The sequence below is a fragment of the Rana temporaria genome, chromosome 1 (assembly GCF_905171775.1).
Source record: "Rana temporaria chromosome 1, aRanTem1.1, whole genome shotgun sequence".
Classification (NCBI taxonomy): Eukaryota; Metazoa; Chordata; class Amphibia; order Anura; family Ranidae; genus Rana; species Rana temporaria.
The window spans coordinates 209,243,775-209,267,250 of NC_053489.1; the positions used below are offsets into that span (position 1 = coordinate 209,243,775).

The 23,476-nt window shown below is 43.6% G+C and overlaps 1 protein-coding gene across 1 annotated transcript in view; it reads left to right on the top strand.

The window, feature by feature from the left end:
• TOP3B (DNA topoisomerase III beta) overlaps positions 1-21,555 on the top strand; it is a 99,731-nt gene extending 78,176 nt beyond the window's left edge. Inside the window, exons 14-18 of the mRNA XM_040348402.1 lie at positions 4,776-4,904; positions 11,984-12,133; positions 13,149-13,249; positions 18,391-18,592; positions 21,044-21,555. Of these exons, the coding sequence (XP_040204336.1) occupies positions 4,776-4,904; positions 11,984-12,133; positions 13,149-13,249; positions 18,391-18,592; positions 21,044-21,513 (1,052 nt within the window). The 3' untranslated portion in view covers positions 21,514-21,555. The remainder of the gene's footprint in view (positions 1-4,775; positions 4,905-11,983; positions 12,134-13,148; positions 13,250-18,390; positions 18,593-21,043) is intronic.
• The last annotated feature ends 1,921 nt before the right edge of the window (positions 21,556-23,476 follow it).

A 23,476-nucleotide genomic window follows, 5' to 3' on the forward strand; every position in this document is an offset into this window, starting at 1 on the left:
CAAGGAAAGATGGAAAGATCTCCAAATAGCATCAAATTACAGATTAGACATTCTTATAATATGTAAAAAAAAAGTTAGATTATATTTCCATCATTTACACTTTCGAAATTACAGAAAAACAAAAAAATGGCGTCTGCAAAAGTTTCTGCACCCTGCAGAATTTATAGCATGCACTGCCCCCTTTGCAAAGCTGAGACCTGCCAGTGTCATGGATTGTTCTCAATCATCGTCTGGGAAGACCAGGTGATGTCAATCTCAAAGGTTTTAAATGCCCAGACTCATCTGACCTTGCCCCAACAATCAGCACCATGGGTTCTTCTAAGCAGTTGTCTAGAAAACTGAAAGTGAAAATAGTTGACGCTCACAAAGCTGGAGAAGGCTATAAGAAGATAGCAAAGCGTTTTCAGATGTCAATATCCTCTGTTCGGAATGTATTTAAGAAATGGCAGTCATCAGGAACAGTGGAAGTTAAAGCAAGATCTGGAAGACCAAGAAAAATATCAGACAGAACAGCTCGCAGGATTGTGAGAAAAGCAATTCAAACCCCACGTTTGACTGCACGATCCCTCCAGAAAGATCTGGCAGACACTGGAGTTGTGGTACACTATTCCACTATAAAGAGATACTTGTACAAATATGATCTTCATGGAAGAGTCATCAGAAGAAAACCTCTTCTATGTCCTCACCACAAAAATCAGCATTTGAACTTTGCAAATGAACATATAGACAAGCCTGATGCATTTTGGAAACAAGTTCTGTGGACCGATGAGGTTAAAATATAACTTTTTGGCCGGAATGAGCAAAGGTACGTTTGGAGAAGAAAGGGCACAGAATTTAATGAAAAGAAACCTCTGTTCAACTGTTAAGCATGGGGTGGATCAATCATGCTTTGGGGTTGTATTGCAGCCAGTGGCACAGGGAACATTTCACGAGTAGAAGGAAAAATGGATTCAATAAATTTCAGCAAATTTTGGATGGTAACTTGATGCCATCTGTGAAAAAGCTGAAGTTAAAGAGAGGATGGCTTCTACAAATGGATAATGATCCTAAACACACCTCAAAATCCACGGGGGATTACATCAAGAGGCGTAAACTGAAGGTTTTGCCATGGCCTTCACATCTCCTGACCTTAACATAATTGAAAATCTATGGATAGACCTTAAAAGAGCAGTGCGTGACAGACAGCCCAGAAATCTCAAAGAACTGGAAGACTTTTGTGAGGAAGAATGGGCAGAGATACCTCAAACAAGAATTGAAAGACTCTTGGCTGGCTACAAAAAGCGTTTACAAGCTGTGATACTTGTCAATGGGGGCAGTACAAGATATTAACTCTGCAGGGTGCCCAAACTTTTGCAGACGCCATTTTTTTTGTTTTCTGTAATTTTGAAAGTGTAAATGATGGAAATAAAATATAACTTTTTTTAACTTTTTTTTAACATATTATAAGAATGTCTAATCTGTAATTTTAAGCCTTTTGGAGATTTTTCCATTTTCCTTGGCTATGTTATGCACATTAATACAAATTTTTAACTGGGGTGCCCAAACTTTCAATCCCCACTGTAAGTACATGGATTGAAAACTGGATACAAGGGTGAGTTCAGAGGGTAGTGATAAATGGGGAGTACTAGGAATGATCAGGGGTGGAAAGTGGGGTCCCTCAGGGTTTTGTCCTGGGACCAATCCTATTTAATTTGTTCATAAACGAACAGGACAATACTAAGCTAAGCAGGACAATAACTTCCTGGCAGCATGTGGAAACCTTGCACGTAGATCTGAACAAATTAATGGGATGGGCAACTACATGGCAAATGAGGTTTAATGTGGAAAAATCTAAAATAATGCATTTAGGTGGCAAAAATTTGCATGCAATTTACTCACTGTGGGGAAAACCTCTGGGGGAATCTAGGATGGAAAAGGACCTGGGGGTCCTAGTAGATGATAGGCTCAGCAATGGCATGAAATGCCAAGCTGCTGCTAACAAAGCAAACAGAATATTGGCATGCATTAAAAAGGTGTTCAACTCAAGAGATAAAGCGATAATTCTCCCACTCTACAAGACTTTGGTCTGACTTCACCTGGAGTATGCTTTTCAGTTTTGGGCACCAGTTCTCAGGAAGGATGTACAGTAATACTTTGGATTACGAGCATAATCTGTTCCAGGAAAATGCTTGTAATCCAAAGCACTCGCATATCAAAGCGAGTTTCCCCATAGAAGTCAATGGAAACTAAGATAATTGGTTCCAAATTGACTTCTATTGCATGCAGTACCGCATGTGGCCAGAGGTGTGGGGCGCGGGAGAGACTCGGAAATACTCGGAGACTGCTCAGATGCACTCAGAAACACTTGGGAACCGAGTGTTTCCGAGTGCAGTCGAACGGCTCCCAGTGTCAGCGGCGCCCCTGCACCTCTGGCCAAATGCGGTAGTGCACACCACAGAATATTGAATCCTGCTCGTTTTGCAAAGCAAAAAACTTGCAAACCAAGTCGGAATTCTGCACACCACAGAATATTGAATCCTGCTCGTTTTGCAAAGCAAAAAACTTGCAAACCGAGTCGGGATTAAAAAAAAAAATGATAGCTCGTATTACGAAACACTTGTTTTAACCGCTTTACTCGCAATCCAAGGTATTATTGTACTGGAAATGGAGCAAGTACTGAGAAGGGCAACAAAAGGAATAAAGGGACTGAAGGGGATCTTGGTTATGAGGAAAGGTTACGAGCACTGAGATTGTTCTCTCTAGAGAAGAGACGCTTGAGTGGAGATATGATTTAAATTTACAAATACCATACTGGTGACCCCACATAAGGGATAAAACTTTTCCGCGGAAGGGAGTTTAATAAGACACGTGGCCACTCATTAAATTTAGAAGAAAAGAGGTTTAACCATAAAATGCATTGAGGATTCTTTACTGTAATGCCGCGTACACACGACCGCTTTTCATGACGTGAAAAATTAAATTTTTTTTTTAAATATAATTAAAAACGATCGTGTGTACTCTCCAGAGCATTTTTCTCGACGTGAAAAATGGGCATTAAAAATTTAGAACATGTTCTAAATGTTTGCGTTGTTTTTCACGTCGTGAAAATTGATCATGTGTAGGCTTTAACGACGGGAAAAAAACACGCATGCTCAGAAGAAAGTTATGAGACAGGAGCACTCGTTCTGGTAAAACTAGCGTTTGTAATGGAGATAGCACATTCGTCACGCTGTAACAGACTGAAAAGCACGAAGACTGAAAAGTGCGAATCGTCTCTCACCAAACTTTTACTAACGTGAAATCAGCATAATCAGCCCAAAGGGTGGCGCCATCCGAATGGAATCTTCCCCTTTATAGTGCTGTCGTACGTGTTGTAGGCAAGGTAGGCTTGACAAGAATCACGTTGAGAAAAACTTTGTTTTTTTTAGGGCAAGAAAAACGTCCGTGTGTACGCGGCATAAGAGCGGCAAGGATGTGGAATTCCCTTCCACAAGTGGTGGTTTCAGCCGGGGAGCATTGCATAGTTAGTCAGGTTGAAAAAAAGACACAAGTCCCTCCAGTTCAACCATAAAAAAAAAATACCCCAGCAGAGCAGGATCCAATTTGCTACAGGAGGGGAAAAAAATCCTTCCTGATCCCCCGAGAGGCAATCGGATTTTCCCCGGATTAACTTTACCTATAAATGTCAGTACCCAGTTATATTATGTACATTTAGGAAAGAATCAAGGCCTTTCCTAAAGCAATCTACTGAGCTGGCCAAAACCACCTCTGTAGGGAGTCTATTTCACATTTTCACAGCTCTTACTGTGAAGAAACCTTTCCATATTTGGAGATATAAAATCTCTTTTCCTCTAGATGTAAAGAGTGCCCCTTGTCCTTTGTGTTGTCTTTTGTCCTTGTCCATTGAGGGTTTCAAAAAACTATTAGATAAGCACCTGAACGACCACAACATACAGGGATTTACAATGCAATACTGACACATGTAATCAAACACGTAGGTTGGACTTGTGTGTTTTTTTTTAACCTCACCTAGTATGTAACCTGATGGAGCTTGAGAGGTCCTGTAAAGAAGAATGGATGGGAGACACTGCCCAAAAATAGGTGTGCCAGGCTTGTAGCATCATACTCAAAAAGACTTGCTGTAATTGGTGCCAAAGGTGCTTCAACAAAGTATTGAACAAAGGTTGTGAATACTTAGATTGCATGGGATTTTTTTTTGCAGAGCCGCATAAGATGATGCTTCCTGTATAGCACCGGCTCCTGTCACAGGCATAGTGATGCCAAATGCACTCTGCCTGGGACAGCAGCAGCCGTCGATACCTGAATAGAAGACGCCCGCTGGCCACCGGCCATCAAATGACGGCTAGACGGTGTTACTCTTGTTCTGGCCTGGGCATCATATGACATTCTCAGCCCTCTAGGGGGCTAGCGCGCCCGCAACGTCACTACAGAGCTGGGTGTCATATGCTTGGTGTCATCTGCACCAAGCTATGTACTGTAATGAAGTACTTACAGGAGATTTTTTTATATACAGGCAGACTTGAATGCACTGTTTAATTGGGCAACTATATTGCAAATGAGCTTCAATGGTAATAAATGTAATGTTATGCACTTGAATGTTATGCCATTAGCGGCTTGTAAAGCATCTGATCAAACCAATCTCTGTTTGAGCAGATGCTTTTAAGGACAGAGGAGATATCTGGGGTATAATAGATCCCTCTCAGTAAAGAGTACCTGTCACTGCTTTCATGGTTGTAGTAAGTAACATATAATTAAATATACAATGTACTCTTCAGGTACGGATGCCAGTATACCTGTGCACATTAATAATGTCTGTCAACGAAACTATGTAACAGTGGAGAGTGGACGCAGACTGAAGCCTACCAGCTTGGGTATTGTGTTGGTACATGGCTACTATAAGATAGGTGAGTACATGCAGTACCACTAAAATTAATGTTTATGTCTGATGGTGGAAAAGAAGCTCCACTGTGGGTGCAGTGGGTCTGGATTTGGTCTCTCATGGGATCTTTACTGTTGTCTCTGATACGGTTAAGAATCTTCCACTTAACATCAGCCCTTCTGAGCGCTAAGCTCTGCAAGTTGCTTGTATCAACAGTACTTGAGGTTTTTCATTAGTTGGGCCTCATGCACACTGGATGCCTTTCTTCCTGGCGGTGGTGTTTTGACAGAAAAAAAATGCTTGACGCTTAAACACATGTCAAGCGCTTAAACATGTTAATTTATTCTGGCCATTGAAATTAATTAACGTTCAAGCGTCAAACGTGCCTCGCGGTAACGTGCATTTAGATGCAATCACACACATGAAGCATTTTTTTTTTTGCCAAAATGGCACTGCTTTTGGACACACTGGCTGTGGGGTTTTTTTCTGCATTTAAACGCCCCTGCCTCTAAACACCTCTTGACGCCTATGGGCGCATGAACACAGGCTAACGTGCAGGGGTGTTTCGAGGCAGGAAAATAAACTCCCGAAGAGCAGTGTTAAAAACGTCCAATGCATAAGGCCTAATAGTTAAAGTATGAGTGCACTTTTATTTAAACAATATTTTCATTATCATACATCACAGGACACCGAGCCGGTTATTATGATAATAACTAACTGGGTTATACGCCATCTATAGGTGAATGGGCACTGGTATATGAATTAGATCAATCAAACAGGATGTCCTCCACTATATAACATAACCCTTCCTACACTGGAAGTACCTCTGTTTTTTGACAGTGTCTGTAAGGTGGTGGTCACAGATGTGATACATGCGCTCTGGGATCATACTTGGAGGTCTGGAAGGTTATATTAAGAATCATGGACTTCATTTGGACCCATTCTAAATGGATGGTACCCGAGCCTTGTTGGATAGGAGAGAAGATTCCTCAAGGTTTGCCTGTAGTGCAGCCTTACGGCGCTGGACCCTGTGCAGTGTTTGTTCTTACCAAGGTCTTTTCCCTGAAGGGTGCTATACAGGTCCAGGGGAGTGGATCCCAGATTAATGGGGATCCAGTCCTTGAAGGTCTTTTATGACAAAACCCACTGTGATGAGCGAAGGTTGGACTCCTGTTAGACTCAGAGTCCTGCAGCAGTAAGTCTGCATGTTGCAGTTTCTTTATAAATAAATAGAAAAAAAAAAGTTTGTTTTTTCTCCTGGTGGCCACTGGGGGCAGTGTGCTGTTGGTCATGCTCTGTGTACTTCTCAGGAGTATTGGGCTGTAGTTTCTCCTCCAGTCACTAGTATGATTCACTTAGTATGGCCTACTCCTGTATAAGGATGAGGTCAGGCGTGTTCACAACCCGCACGTGCAGACCCCGCCAGAAAGTTGGCACTGCACAGTGCAAATTGCAAGCAGTGAGCTATTTTCCCGAACTCCGCAGCTGCAGAGATCGGGAAATGTCTCACTGCCTGTGATTAGCGCTGTGCAGTGCCGACTTCCTGGCGGGCTCTGCACGTGCGGGTTGCGAACGCGCCTGAGCTCATCCTTACTCCTGTATAGACAGGTAGAAGTAGAAGGGTGGCCATTTTTTTGGTGGGCTGCAAGATCAGCAACGCTTAGGAGACATAACTTCAGCCAATGGCTACATAATGAGTACTTCCTATGGGAGAGCTATGTGACCAGATAAGTCGTAATTTTATACGGCATAAGGTATATTTATCGCTTAATCCAGGGGGCTTGTACAACTGTCTGTCGATACAACCCTGTACAGGCATCGGTGCACTTTAAGGAGTTGACATAAACTCATGTTTGCTTAGATACATGTTTGCATAGTTGCGCGTTTGCATAGATACATGTTGCATTACACATGTTACATTTTTGCAAATAAACATGTTGCATGATTGCATAGACACGTTTGCTAAAACACATGTTACATGCTTGCGTAGATACATGTTGCATAGACATATGTTGCATGTTTGCATAAACGCATGTTTTGCATAAATACGTTTGCATAAACACATGCAGCTTACTAACATAAACACATGTTTGCATAAACGCATATTCTATAAATGCATGTTCTTATTTGTTAGCTCATGTACCAGATGAAAATAACAATTAGCAGATAGAAATCTTATGGATAATATCACATTTAATGAAGATCCGGATATAAATCTATTCCGTGTGAACAGATGGTAATATGCAATGTAATTTGATTTGATTTGATTTTGATTTGATTTTATTATTTGTTAAGCGCCAAATACAGTTCAAGAACTGCGCCTAATTGATGCTGTTAATGGGAGGGTTACTGCAGAGTAGTTAGTAGCTAGTAGAGCATACAATACCCATAATAGGGAACCGGGAAGTGAAAGCATCTGCTGGTCATCATCCATACAGCAACCATAAGGAATCCGGATCTCCAGTACTGGTAGGGCGAACCACCAACGGAAGGGTGAAATGGGGTGCTGGAAATGTCTCTCCAGAGAGGCAGCGGACACGCTTCTGTGTGTGGCTGTGGGTCGAGTCCCTCCGGTTTCCCTATCTTCTAAACATATGCGAGAAATCAAAGCTAAAGACCCTGATAAGCCGCTAGCAAAACACTTTGCCTTAAACCATAATGACAAATTAGAGAGTATGACAGTCAATAGGTCAAAAGGTCGTATAAATCTCTGGAAATCACTGAATAAAAGAGGACATACGAGGACATTCATATATGGGTCCCTGGAAGGCTATATCCAATGGCTGCGCTGCTCTCAATCGATCCGCTTTAGCCAATCAGTGGCCAGGCTGAGCGGCGAAGAGGATCTCGAGACCGCGCGGGACTTTCGACGGGTCAGGTAAGTAAACCGGGGGGCTCGCAACATCCGATGTTTTTTCACCTTAATGCATAGATTGCATTAGGTGAAAAAAAAATTTCATTTACAACTCCTTTACCCACTTCCAGACCTTAGGTGTTTTTCAGATTTGGTGTTTGCAAGACTAAAACAGTTTTTTCTGCTAGAAAATTACTTAAAACCCCCAAACATTATATATTTTTTTTCTAACACCCTAGAGAATAAAATAGTGGTCATTCCAATACTTTTTGTCACACCGTAGTTGCGCAGCGGTCTTACAAGCGCACTTTGTTTTTGAAAAAATTCACTTTTTTAAATTAAAAAATAAGACAACAATAAATTTGGCCCAATTTTTTTATATATTGTGAAAGATAATGTTACGCCAAGTAAAATGATACCCAACATGTCACGCTTAAAAATTGCGCCCGCTCGTGGCATGGCGTCAAACTTTTACCCTTAAAAATCTCGATAGGCGATGTTTAAAAAATTCTAGAGATTGCATGTTTTGAGCTACAGAGTAGGCCTAGGGCTAGAATTATTGCTCTCGCTCTAACGATCGCGGCGATACCTCACTTGTGTGATTTGAACACCGTTTTCATATGCGGGCCCTACTCGGTAAGCGGCGGAGGGCGTGGGAGAGCGGCGGGAGGGGGGGGCCTCTCCCGCCACCGATAACGGCGATCTCGCGGCGAATCCGCCGCGGAGACCGCCGTTACCGTGTACCAGACCGCGCACACTAAAGATCGATACCTCGGTTGTGGCAGCAGCTGCTGCCGTTACCGAGATATCAATCTTTAAAAATAGGACGTACATCGTCGTGCGCAGGTCTGGAAGTGGTTAAAGTGGATGTAAACTCGATTCATGGAATTTGAGCTGGGCACATATATCTGCCGTGTTTCGTTATTTCTCTTCAAAGCCCTGTGTCGCGTAATTGTCTCCTGCTCCTTTCCTCTGCACATATGATAAAAGCAGCCAGAGTTTTGTGTTGGGGAGGTTGCTCTAAATGGATTAGCAGAGCCCTGAACTATACAACGAACGGAGCTGAAAGTCTCTACCTAAGAGGAGATTGGGTCTGTGCATTTCCTCCAATCAGCTACCTTGGCTGTATGCCCAGGCTTCTTAACCAGGAAGAGAAAACTGCACTTTCTAAAGCAGGGATCCTCAAACTACGGCCCTCCAGCTGTTGCAGAACTACACATCCCATGAGGCATTGCAAAACTCTGACATTCACAGACATGACTAGGCATGTTGGGAATTGTAGTTCTTGAACAACTGGAGGGCCATAGTTTGAAGACCCATGTTCTAAAGGATATATACAGTTGAAGATAGCAGATATGTAAAACTAATGTAGGGAGATTTGTTTCATCCCTGTGTATCATCTGAGGTTTTTTCATTTCACTGGGTATTTGTGAGGGTTTACATCCACTTTAAGATCTCAAGCCACTGGGCATTCTTCCGTTTCAGATGGGCTCAGTCTGTTCATTGATGACCTCTCTGCAAGAGGTAGATTTTGGGGTCCATAGTCATCATTCATAGTCGTCAATAACGCATATCTTCATGTGTCGGTTTTTTCCAGGCTCATTAGATTTCTGCAATTGCAGTAGAAAGTCATGTTTTGTTTTTTTTTTCTTTTTTGTGACTCTGCCCTTCAGGCTGGCCACAGCTTCCGTAGGTTCACACACAAAGCTCTTAGCCCTGGTGCTGGACTTGTTCAAGACACAGGGGGTGTCAATCTCAGTATACTTCAATAATCTTTGCTCAGGAAGCAGTCGATTCCAGATATTCCTTCTATACATTTCTACAGGAGCAAGTTGTATCTAGGTCGAAGCACGTTCCCTACGTAGAGTCCTACTTTCAGGTGTTTTGTATTGGATCATTCTCTCTGTCTGGAACTTGAAGATCCAGGCATTGGATTGCTGGAGGGCTCTGTTCCCAGGGTATTGCAGAGCTAAAATTTGTGGTTGATGGTTTTTCGGAATCTGAAGAAGGTGACATTCTTCCTTTCAGGGGTTTGTCAGATATTAACCACTGATGCCAGTGTCTCCAGTTGGTTTGAAGGTGGCTACAGTTCACAGGAGAGAATACTGCCCACCAATATCTTGAAACTTTTGTCCAGTAAACCTAGTTCTTGATTATGGAACAAACCAGTTGTAGGTTCAATCCGGAAATGCCTCTGCAGTGGCATATACATCAACCACCAGGGCGGCACCAGGAGTCGTGCAGCTCAGGTAGATAAATCGCATTCTGTCTGGAACAGCGCAAGTGCATATTCCAGGTATAAAAAAGTGGCAGGGGACTTTTCAAGTCATCAGCGACTAGTGCCAAGACCACGTGGATTTTCTGCATCCTGAGACGTCCTTTTTTTGGCAATTTGCCAACGTTGGGGAACTACTAGATTCCAAGTCTTATAACAAGTTGGGACAGGTTGTGTCTTGGAGAAGAGTCCCACTGGCAATAGGGGTAGATGCACTGGTAACACCTAAGGGACCAGTTCTCCCTAATTGATGCTTTGCCTCTGTTTAGACTACTGCCGCATATTTTGCAAAGAATCTGGGAGGTGGTAACTATGATAATAGTGTTAGCCGAATTAGCTCAGGGTGGCTTGGTACACTGACATAGCGAATCTTGCGGGGGATGCTTATTGGACACTTCCAGTCCAGCGGGACCTAATGGTATAGGGTCCTGTATCTCCGCACTGTTGAGCCTCTGGAAGCCGGCTTCAGGGACCTTCCATTACAGTATAAATAAGGCCAAGGATAAATCCAACAACGGTATGCGTTAAAAACAGTGGTTTAGTCTGCACACAAGTCCATTACGGGACTTTGGAAATATTTTATGCCTGGGGGGCAGCCAGGAAGTGTCACCCGCAGATATACGTGAGTGGGAGATCTTTTCCTTTCTCCAATCGGTAGGGTGAATAAGATTGACCTTAAGTATTGTCAAGGGTCAAATTTTTGTCCCTATCCATTCTTCCCCAAAGGCCGTTGTTTCTCACTCCTTGATTCATACTTTATACAGCATGTAATGCAGACAGTCCTGACTTTTAGGCCAATCTTCTGTCCTTGGGACTTGAATTTGCTCTTGACTGTCCTTGCAGAGGCCACTTTTTGAATCAATTGGGAGACGTTGTTAGTCCTTTATCTCGTAAGGTGGTTTAATTGGTTGCTATCACTTTAGCAAGTGGAGTGTCAGAGCTAGCGGTTCTTTCATGCAAGGAACCTTTTTTGGTCTAGCATCATGATAAGGTGATGTTGCAACCTCAGCCCTCTCTATTGCCTAGAGTGGTTTCTAGTTTTCACTTCAATCAAGACAGTTTCTTACCTTCTCTTTTTCCTAATCCACAGTCTGCAGGAGAAAGATCGCTACATACTCTAGAGGTAGTTCAGGTGCTCGGGATCAACTTGAGTTGTGGGCACACATCAGGAATCCTAGCTTGTGCTGCCAGAAGAGCCCAGGAATGGCAAGCGCCATCCAGGTCGATTGTTTAGCAGTGGATCTGCCAGTTTATCATTGATGCCTATTTTTTAAAAGGGCAAAATCCCATTTTGTCTGGGAAGAGATTCTCTACCAAGTGTATGGGAGCGTCTTGGGCCATCCGCCATCAGATACCAGTGGCCCAGGTTTGCAAGAGCACTATTTGGTCTTTGGTTCATACATCCACAGGGTTTTTACTAGGTGGATGCCAAAACCATGGAGGAATACTGCCTTAGGCCTCAGCGTATTAGAAACCGCATAGTAGGTCTTTCTACGGTGGCAGTTTCTGTGATGGTGTCTCCCTCCCCTCAAGGGTATTGCTTTGGGATGTCCCAGTTAGTTATTGTAAAATAACTGGCTCTGTGTCATGTGATGTATGAGAAAATTCGATTTTTTCCTACATACTTGCCTGTAAAATCAATTTCTTTGTGTGCATCACAGGACACAGAGGTCCCTCCCCTCTTTTGGGAATGTATTGCTTGCTACAAAACTGAGGTACTTCCTGTGTAGGAGGGGTTATATAGGGGAGGACTTCCTGTTTGATCCAATTGGTCCATTCAACTACAGATGGCTTATAACCCAGTTATTATCATAATAACCTGCTCTGTATCCTGTGATGTACTCAAAAAAATGGATTTTACAGGTAAGTATGTAGGAAAAATCCAATTATTTGTACTTGTTTCTGAATTAAATGTTAATACCATGTTTTCATTTTAGAATGCTTGTCTAAATGTTTTATGTGTACTTGCATTTAGACCAAGAGCTAGTTTTACCAACTATCCGGAGTGCAGTAGAGAAACAGCTGACTCTAATTGCACTGGGCAAAGTTAATTACCATCTGGTCTTGGAACACACGTTGGACATCTTCAAGAGGAAGTTTCATTATTTTGTGGACTCCATAGCAGGTAAAAATTAGATTTTTTTTCAACAGAAGAAACTGTCCTGTCGATGTAGCAGTTAGAAGGTTCAGACAAACCATTTACACTGACGGGGGGGTTTGTTACAATGGTCAACTTTTATTTATTATATATGTAAAACCTATTCATCAAAAGGAACAAAGCTGTTGCAGTAACTTCTTAAAAAGTGTTAGATGGAGTTGGCTTAAATGTTTTAGTGTATTTTAAACCTGCTAGTCCATCTAAACATTACCCTCCTCCAAGACTGACACTGCTGCTGTCCAAAGGTTTCTCTGCACTCCTGCATCCAGAGTAGTGGCCCTCTAATACAGGAGGTGTGTTATTGACCAAATAACCAGGGGAAAACAAAGGGGGAAAAAAGCCTAAAAAAATAAGACTGATGCAGCCACCACATCTAATTGTTAAGCTGCAATATATTACATTCTTGGTTTTGGGTTTATTACGGCTGTAAAGCACAAACCTAGGCAATATAAACCAAGCTTAAGATATTGAAGTTCATAAACATTATTTTCCGTGGAAAACGTATGTCAAAACAATCATTAGATCCTGATAGATGATGTTACTTACTTAGACCCCTTTCACACTGGGGCGTTTTTCAGGCGCTTTTGGGCTAAAAATATTGCTTGTAAAGCGCCTGAAAAACGCCCCCCCTGTAGTCTCGGGCTTTCACACTGAGGCGATGTGCTGGCAGGATGGTAAAAAAACTCCTGCATGCAGCATCTTTGGAGCGGTGTATACACCGCTCCTCCACCACTCCTGCAGCGGCGCATTGTGGTTGGTTTTAACCCTTTTTTAGACATTTTTATGGAGGTGAGAACGGAGAAAAGTCCAGATTTGCATATACATTTTGCTTCTATGCCAATGCCCTTGGGTCTAATATTGTTTTATATGTGCTGCTTTATTTTATGGTACGATGCTTCACAAATAATATTCCTTGATGTATTCAGGCTGAATGTTTACTTGCCATATTGACATTCTGGGCTTATGTTTATTTTTTCCCCAGGAATGGATGAGCTGATGGAAGTATCCTTCTCGCCTCTGGCTGCCACTGGCAAACCACTGTCTCGTTGCGGTAAATGTCATCGCTTCATGAAATATATCCAGGTATGAATTAAGGAATGTTGGTGTAAAGAAAAAAAAACAGATCAAGGGAACAGAAAAAAAAACAGTTCATGTATTGTGATAAACATGACATAGTTTGTGAAGGTCTGAAACTCAATTTACCTTTATGTAGATATATTCAGAGGGTGTCAGTCAGTGTACTAGCAAGGCTTCTAAGATGCATTGTAGCTTTGCATCAGTAATAGTGGGGATGGTCAGGGAGTAGAGCACAGGCATCAAGTAGTGAGGTGAAAGGGAGCCGCATCTTCCTTTAAATTTAGCTGGTGTTTCCAGAACCTCAGGATACTAGTTAGGAGTTGATCTTGGACTGAGTTCAAAAAGCTAGTAAATGTTTTTCTAAATAGTAATGTGAACAGTAAACATTTACAAAGCATTTAAATAAGCTTTTTTAGCAGTCGTATGAAATCCTTGTTCAAGCTCACAGTTAGTAACTGCTCTGGAACTTTGTGGATTGGATATAGGCAGTTTCACTAACTGACTTTTCAAGCATTTCTTTTGTGACAGATTCCCTTTAAAACAGGCAGGTTACATTTCCTGTGTGCATTCAAAGGTTATTTGAAAGTTTGATTGAAATGCATTTTAAGGGGTCATTCTAGGGGTTGCAGTGCCTTCACCTCTGGGAAGTTTGGTGTCCCCCTTTGTGACAAGGGGGGTTGTCTGACCCCTCCACTGGACAATGCTAAGACTGTTAGTCTGGCTTGAACAGTTCTTTCATGCAGATATCATTGCTGGAGGGCCCTCTTAGGACTGGCAGCAGGTAGAACATCTTGGTTTCCTGCTCCAGGTGCTCAGGGCTGGCAACAGAGTAGATTGAGAGGACTTTGTGAGTTTGATTCTCCCTCCTTGGCTCAACAGCCTTCTGCGTAAAGTCCTTCAGATTCCTTGACCTATCCTGCCCTTATTCAGGTGAGTGCGCTAAGCCTTCTGGCTAAACTTCCTGCTCCACTCTGTGTGGTTAATACTTCTTGACCTAGGGGGATCAGGAACTTCCTAGATCCATGGCTGGCTATGGTTAGGCAGACTGCAGCGTGTTTCTACAGGCCCCAGTGTCACCAAAAAGCCTTTAGAGAGGATGCCTTCGTTTTAATCCTCAATGGCTTTTGGTTGTCCCCATCTCACCAGTCCGGGGCTAAGATCTAATTTTCTTTCCTGCCTACTGCTGTGTCTAGCACTTTCTTCCCTTGTCACGTTGTCTATGTCAGATTGAACCCTTGGGGTCTTGAGTGGGTTCAGGGGCCTCTTGGCTATTTGATTGTACCATTTGGTTGTCTGGCCAGACAACTTCTTGTGGTCAAGGATTTTCTTTTACTCTTGGCCATTGCAGCTAGGGATGGTAGGCCTTGGGCCATCCCAGGTAGACTGGCTGGTCTTTTCTTGCCTGTGTGTTTCGCACTAGGTTCCCTTTGGGATGATTTTTTCCCTGGGGGTTCTTCAGTGTTTTGTTTAGGTTGTTGGTCCATTTTGTCATGTTTCCACCTGTTATTGGTGGGTACTAGTTGGTCAGCAGGTTGTTTTCTTTTCCTCTTGTCTGTGAAGTCATTCCCTTCTGACAGTGATCTTCTCTATCTGGGGCTGAAACATCTGGGTGATCCTCTGTGGTCTTGTCTTGGTTGTGTTGGCAGGTTCACTAGTTTAGTAGGGGCCTAACCTAATTCATTCAGATTCGGGTGTTGATCCATCAGGTAGTCCTTGTACTGCAGTTAGTCATCTTTTCTCGTTGTGAGGCCTGTTGGAATTTTTTTTTTTTTTTGGAGTGTTGCCCACCCCTAGGTTGGAATGCTCTTGGAGTCCTGTTTGCATCTGAATTTGTGTGCCCCCCAATGACCAACAAAGAAAACAAATAAGCCTCTCCCTGTTGCTTCCACCCTCCAAGCTGGGGGGGGGGGGGTCTCAAGTGGGCTCAGGAGTCTCTTCATGCTCTAGGGGGGCTATTTGGTTGTGCCAACACCATATATTTTCTGGTGTACCTTGCTTACCAAGTTTTTGTTGTTTGATTGGTCCCTTTCCCTAATTTTTTTTGTTTCACTTGTTATTCTGATTGATCAGCTTCTCACTTTTCCCTTTCCTATGAAGTCATTCCCCTCTTGCAGTGACCACATTAATCTGGGTCTGCAACATCCGCTTTATCATCTTTGCTCTTACTTTGGTTATGTTGAGAGGTTCCCCCATTAACTAGGACCCCTCTTAGTGTTTTTTGCTGTATTGCCCACCCCTAGGACTGCTTTTAAAAATCCCCACTGTATCTAAATTCTTGAATAAAAAAATTTAGATTTTTAAACTGACCCTAAAAACTATTTCTTAGGGTTCATTGAGGGGCACAGAGCCCTACCTGTCAGTTTCTATTCATACCCTTTAGTACTGCTTTAACGCAAAATTGAGGCATGCTAGGTATTGGAGGGGTTATACAGAGGGCTGACTTTTGATGTTATTTACCAATGTTGGCACTATAACCTGAATGTATCTGAATTTTTGGGACCCTCAAAGACATTCCAAGAAAAAATGGAATAGGCTCCCTCCGGAACTAGTTCTAGCCAGCTCGATTGATTAAGTTAGATAAAAGCTGGATCCATTCCTAAATGGCTACCGACATTTATAAGTAATAACACCGGAGATTGTTGATCCAATATCCAATTGCCTTAGGAGATCAGGAAGGATTTTTCACCCTTTTGAGCAAATTGAATCATTCTATATAAGGTTTTTTGCCTTAGTCTGTGGGTATAGGGTCAGGGCTGGTGCAAGGATTTTTTTTTTTTAAGTGTATTTTGTGCGTGTACTCGAGAGAGGAGCTGGACTGCAGGAGTTGAGAGTAGGCAGGCCTCCCCCAGAGGCAATCTGCCACCTTTCTCCATGCCCCGGGTGGCAATGGCGGGTGTGTGAGGGGGTCCTCCCACACAGCCCGCCCTACCTGCTCCGCTTTGAAGCCCAACGGGGCAGAGGGACTTCCTATAAGGGAGTGAGCGGATTTGCCCGCTCAACCAGCCCCGTTAGTCCTTCACCTCTCTTTTTTAGAGACCGCGTGGTCAAAGTGCGTGCATGTTAACCCAATTTAGAGTGCGTGTAAGTGTGGTGGTTTTTGTGGGAGGGGGGTGGGCGTACTAAACGCAGGCTTACCTCGCATAGCACACCCACCGGGAGCCGGGCTGAGACCACCAAACTCAATTCACATGTAGCCGAGACCGGGATCCGAACCCCTAGCTGCAGAGGTGAATGGCTTGTCAGCGCAGTGCCAATCGCGTTGAGCCACCGCAGCTCCCTGCAAGGATTTTTGACACCCTAGGCGAAACCTCATTTTGCCGCCCCCCTGGCTCCACCCCTGACTCCACCCCATTTGCCCTGCCCATGTACACCCCACCTTTTTAATGACTGCTACTATTTTGCATGCAAAACTTTGCTAGACCAGCTAATTGTGGAACGTCTCACCTGTGCCAATCAAATACAGTCTGACCTGTGCCCATCAAATACAGTCTGACCTGTGCCCATCAAATAAAGTCTCACTTGTGCCCATCAAATACAGTCTAACCTGTGCCCATCAAATACAGTCTGACCTGTGCCCATCAAATACAGTCTGACCTGTGCCCATCAAATACAGTCTGACCTGTGCCAATCAAATACAGTCTGACCTGTGCCCATCAAATACAGTCTGACCTGTGCCCATCAAATACAGTCTGACCTGTGCCCATCAAATACAGTCTGACCTGTGCCCATCAAATACAGTCTGACCTGTGCCCATCAAATACAGTCTGACCTGTGCCCATCAAATACAGTCTGACCTGTGCCCATCAAATACAGTCTGACCTGTGCCCATCAAATACAGTCTGACCTGACCTGTGCCCATACAGTCTGACCTGTGCCCATCAAATACAGTCTGACCTGTGCCCATCAAATACAGCCTCAGTGCCCATTAATGCCGCTTCACCTGTGCCCATCAAGCGCAGTCTCACTTGTGCTCATTAATGCCGCTTCACCTGTGCCCATAAAATAGTCTCACCTGTGCCCATCAAATGCAGTCTCACCTGTTCCCATCAATGCCGCTTCACCACTGCCAATCAATGCAGCCTCACAGGGGGGTGGGGGCCTTGGTACATACTTAGCACTTTGGCAGATCAATCATCAGTGAATATACACACATAAGATTTGCAAATTGCATTCCATTGTCAATATATACACAATCTCGTGCTTATTTAAGACAGCAACAGTGTTTACTGATCACACAGCAGGTGATGGTCTTGGGCTCAGCAAACTTGTATCCAACGTGAGTGACCCTGGTCTGTGCTTGCTGTCTGCCTGTTCCCTGCTCACACAAATCTAAAATTCTGCTGTATATGCCAGTACCTGCCTCTGTCTGTGCCTCTTCCAGGCTCCACCTGTCCCCAAGCCCGGAGAGCAGCCACCAAGTGCCATGCTACAAGACTGACTGTCCCATGATTTACTCCATTCCAGTGTGACACGGCCAACCAGGAGAGCGTCCTTGGGGGGGGGGGGGGGGGGATGATGCTGGACACACGGAGAGCAGAGAGCATCGAGGGGGGAGGGGTGCTGGACACATGTCACTGTGTCAGAATGATCTCCGTTCCGATTCAGAGGCTAAAAGTGCAGAGCGGAGAGCCGGCTGTGGGGGAGGGAGGGGTGAATCCACTGCAAAAATGTCAGAGGTGGAGAGCGGCGGTGGAGATGTTCTGCACACTGTGGACACAATGTCAGAGCGGAGACCGGGAGTGGGGGCGCTGCTCTGTTTCACACATGTCAGAGGTTCAGAGGAGTCAGAGCAGCTGCCTGGTGTATAGTTTAGTTGCAACTGCAAGCTCTGTCTACAGTGGCCGGGCGCTCCAGGTGGCAGTGCGCTCTAGGCGGCTGCCTAGTCCACCTAGTTGTAGCGCCGGCCCTGTATAGGGTTCTGTTTATAGGGGTTTTCAATTTATTCATTGATTTTTGTTCTGTTTGTTGAACTTGATAGACTTGTGTCTTTTTATTTTTTATTTTTTAACCCTACTAATTATTTAACTATGTCTTTCCTTTTAATCTTGAAAGCCTGAGAGGTTTAAATAATAGATGTTGATGTGCTGTATTTATTTTATTTTGTGATCATTGACCAGAATGTCCATAATTTTATCTTCCACTGCCAGGCTAAGCCCAGTCGACTGCATTGCTCACATTGTGATGAGACGTACAGCCTTCCTCAGAATGGGACTATAAAACTTTACAAAGAGTTGCGGTGTCCACTGGATGACTTTGAGCTTGTGTTGTGGTCTTCAGGTTCACGAGGGAAGAGTTACCCACTGTGCCCTTACTGTTACAATAATACCCCATTCAGGGACATGAAAAAAGGTTTGTTTTGCCATCTACTTACTGTATAGTCAGAGTCCTGTCCTGCTGATTCTTTCGACTTTACTGTCTCTGCTAAAAGACAGCTAAACTTAAAGTGTTACTAAACCCACAACAGTAAAGTCAGTCTTTATATGTAGTAAAGCATGCTTGTTCTACTCATTGTAGAACCTAAGGGGTTAATCCTCTGCATTGTGTAAATAGGATGTTTGATCCTGTCTCCTCTGATCCTCCCCTTCTTCCATCAGTCCCTAATAATTTCCCGAAATTACATAGCTCAGGGACAAGCTGTACATGCTCAGTTTGGTGTGTATTGCTATAGTTTTTTCCTTGGGAGAGTGCATGTGATCAGCACAGGGCCAATCAGCACTGTCCAGACAGCGGGTCCGGGTCCTGCATCCTTATAGGACAATAATGGGAAATCGAAAGCTCCTCTTACAAGCTTTAACCAGACACTAATAGAAGTGACAAGACTGCACTAACTGCTGATGAGAACAGGTATTTAGCAGTTTATTTAGTAAAAATTATTGCATTTCCATGTTCTGTGGGAAACCAGATATAGTGAATGCAGTGTCCTGGGTTTAGTAACACTTTAAAATATAAATGACCGGTTTGAAAATCATTTACCAGAATAGGTATATAAACCTTCCTATACTTAGACAAGCACATGATTTTTGATATTGTCATTATATACTGTTTGTGGCAAAGCATTGTAGAATAAATGTTGCCTGTTTTCTCCCATTCAGGGCTAACAGTGTGTATACCCAGTATAGAATGTTAAGTAGCTGAGCCTTCATGGGGGAAAAGTTGATTGGCTAGGATAGATTTTCCCAGAGTTCTCCTTTATTTCCTTAAGAGAGGCAGTCTTCAAGGCACCTCCCCTCTTTCTTTATAGGAACAAGCTTGCAAGTTTGTCAAACAAGTTCTCATTAGAGCAGCAGAATTCTGTGGCTGGGTTGTACATGGGTTACCATCTTTAAACTGGACTCCAAGTAGTTAAAAAAGACACAAAAACATTTTAGCTATGTATTTAATAATACGTTTTTAGATGAAAGCAGTACCTGAATTTGGTGTGATATCGGCCTTTTTGATGTCACCATAGGGCACATCTTGAACAGAGATGCAGCACAAGGAACCAATTTAGCTGTGCTGCATTGCAATTATTAGAATGATTGTTTTCACTTCTCGGAGACAGAATAGGAATTGAGAAGAAATCTCCTCAAAGTGTGAGAAACTCCCTCTTAGGCCTTGTACACACGAGAGGATTATCCGCTGGAAACGGTCCTCCGGACCGTTCCCGCGGATAAATCCTCTGGCGGATTTTGATCTGATGGTTGTACTAACCATCAGATCGAAATCCGTGCGGAATCCATCCGCGGTGACGTGTCGCGCCGTCGCCGGGATGATGACGCGGCGACGCTGGAAGGTAAAGACTTCCCACGCATGCGTCGAATCATTACGACGCATGCAAGGGAGGGGATCGGACGGATTGATCCGGTGAGTCTGTACAGACCACCGGATCAATCCGCTGGACAGGATTCCAGCGGATAGATTTCTTGGCATGCTAAGAAATTTTTATCCGCTGGAAATCTATCGGCCCGAAAAATATCCGCTGGGCCGTACACACCACAGGATCTATCCGCTGGAACTGATCTGCGGATAAATACCAGCGGATAGATCCTCTCGTGTGTACGGGGCCTTAAACACCGGTCAGAAGAAAAGGTGTCTTGATAAGACAATTTCACCTCACCGCCTGTTACAGTGACAAATGTGCCATTTTGGATTTTCCATAATTTTCTGTCCCGATAATAATGGTCACTAGGACAGATAGAGGAGGGGGTAAATCCCTTAGCTGGCACACACAGACATTCTGAAAGGGGTTGTGACTATTCCCTGCCCAATCCAGAACTTAAAAAGAAAGCTTTGCCTTTTAGATATATTTTTATATAAATTGTCTTGTCTGTGTATGACAATTACAGTGGGGTAAACAAATATTTGATCCCCTGCAGATTTTGTAAATTTGTCCACTTTCAAAGAAGTGAAGGGTCTATAATTTATATCATAGGTGTATTTTAAATGATGGAGACAGAATATCAACCAAAAGTAATAATTATTTTCCCCACAGTTTCCACGTAGAAATACTGTATAGTAAATGTGCTTTTACGGCCCTTCTCAGTGGAAGAGTATTGACATTTTAAAAATGTAACTTATCCTGTACATGATTTTTATATTGGCTGCTGTTGATTTGCTGCCTGATTTACATAAATAATCTGCACTACAGAAGTTACAAATTCTTATATGGAATATATAACTTATTTTAGGTGAACTGTATGGCCTGAAAATAGTGTAGTTTTATTTTTGATGCAGTGTTGGTAAATGTGTGCTTATCTGTCTATTTGACCTTCCAGCGGTTATATAACTAGTAACCTTTCATTTCTTTCTTTCTCTGTTTAGGAATGGGGTGCAATGAGTGCACCCACCCTACATGCCAGCATTCCCTAAGTATGCTTGGCATTGCACAGTGTGTGGAATGTGAGAATGGAGTGATGGTCTTAGACCCCACGTCTGGTCCTAAATGGAAGATGTCCTGTAACAAGTGTAATGTCATGGTGCACTTCTTTGAGAATGCTCATCGAGTTCGGGTGTCTGCAGATACCTGTGAGGTGTGTGATGCTGCACTTATCCTTGTAGACTTTAACAAAGCTAAGAGTCCATTGCCTGGAGATCAGACACAACATACTGGCTGTGTGTTTTGTGACACAATCTTCCAAGACTTGGTTGAACTTAAACATGCCACTATGAGACACCCAATGCACAGAGGGGGACAAGGAAGAAAACAAGGAAGAGGGAGAGGTCGAGGCCGACGAGGCATTCCTAAGAAACCCAAGGACAAAATGGCTGCTTTAGCAGCATACTTTGTATAACATGATCTTTGACATGTTTAATAAAAACTTATCTTAAAAATATGTGTGACTAGAACTTTAGTGGGAACTGACAGAAATAATGGGGGGAAGGTCTGAAATAAAATGGTTTAGGTTTCTGTTCAGATATTTGAAATCGTGGCTCAGATTTCTAGCCTATGAACGTGAGCTATAAAAAAAAAATGGTGTTCAGTACTGATGTTTGACTTCATGTTAGAATTTAGGTCTGTTGAAAAGCCAAATTCCTGACAGTTTTTTGTTTTTAATAGATGAGAGGAGGGGGTTTAGAACTTCTGTCGGCTGTTTATTTTTGTGTCCGCTATCAGAAACCTTCTATTTCTACTTCCTGTTCCTGTGACACTACCTTAAAGAGGAAGTAAACCCTCTGAAAGTTTTCCTTAAAAAAAAAAACTTACTTACCTGAGATCAAAGCCCCCACCGCGACCCTCGTTCCTCTCCTCCGCCGCCATGATACCCGGAGTGACTTCCAGGTATCGCTGCTCCAGCGCTGTGTCTGGCCCGAGCAGCGATAACGTCACTCCCGCGTATCAAAGCCATCAGGGACGGCACGGTCGCATTCATTAACGGCACGCTCAGTGTGCCTGCGCCGTTGTCTATGGCGCGAATGCGCCGTAGACATCGGTGCAGTCTTTTCTGCAAATATCTCCTTAACCGTGTAGGTTTAGGAGATATTTCCAGCACCTAAAGGTAGGACTTAATCTAGGCTTACATGCAGGACCAAGTGGTCTGTAAGGGTTTACACCCACTTTAATGGGAAATTTCTCCAATGATAACATAGACAGCAAAAACATTCCTGCCAGGTTCTGAATGTCCTCATCTCCAATACTAAAAAAATTCTTGAGTTTTAATTAAAAGTCCTAATAAAGTTTTACTAAACCTAAAAACATTTTTACCTTAATGCATTGCAAGGTAAAAACTTTTTCGGCTTCCCTGTGTGAAGCGGAAGAGAGGAGAGAATAGATCAGCGCTGTGCAGAGCGGCATCGTTTTTCTCCTTCTTTTACACAGCATTCAAGCAGCAGCAAGAGCCAATGGCTCTTAGTCCCCATGCACATGGGATGTCGGTGCAAACTCTGCTAAACACACGTTTTCAAAGGCTAAAACCGGCGTTTAAAAACTATAGTTTTGCCACGAATTTCGCGACGTTTTACCGCGTTTGCGTTTTAAAGTGTTTAGTTAAGAAGCATTATAAGACCCTCGCTAGGCTCAAAAAACAGTATTATTTAACCATTTCAGCCATTTTGTGAGACCAGACTGAGTAGCAGCTGAGAGAGCAGCAGTGTACTTGTATTTAGCGTGTCACTTCCCACATCACTTGCCACAAGCTGCGGATTGTCCACTTGCCACGTCACCTGCCACAAGTTGTGAATTGTCCACTTGCCACGTTACCTGGCCACGTCCCCTGCCACAAGTTGTGAATTGTCCACTTGCCACATCACCTGGCCATGCCACCTGCCACAAGTTGTGGATTGTCCACTGGCCACGTCACCTGCCACAAGTTGTGGATTTGTCACCTGGCCACGTCACCTGCCACAAGTTGTGGATTGTCCACTTGCCACGTCACCTGCCACAAGTTGTGGATTGTCCACTTGCCATGTCACCTGGCCACGTCACATGCCACAAGTTGTGGATTGTCCACTGGCCACATCACCTGGCCATGTCACCTGCCACAAGTTGTGGATTGTCCACTTGCCACGTCACCTGTTCACATCACCTGGCACGTCACCTGGCCACAAGTTGTGGATTTGTCACCTGCCACAAGTTGTGGATTGTCCACTTGCCACGTCACCTGCCACAAGTTGTGGATTGTCCACTTGCCATGTCACCTGGCCACGTCACATGCCACAAGTTGTGGATTGTCCACTGGCCATGTCACCTGCCACAAGTTGTGGATTGTCCACTTGCCACGTCACCTGGCCACGTCACCTGTTCACATCACCTGGCAC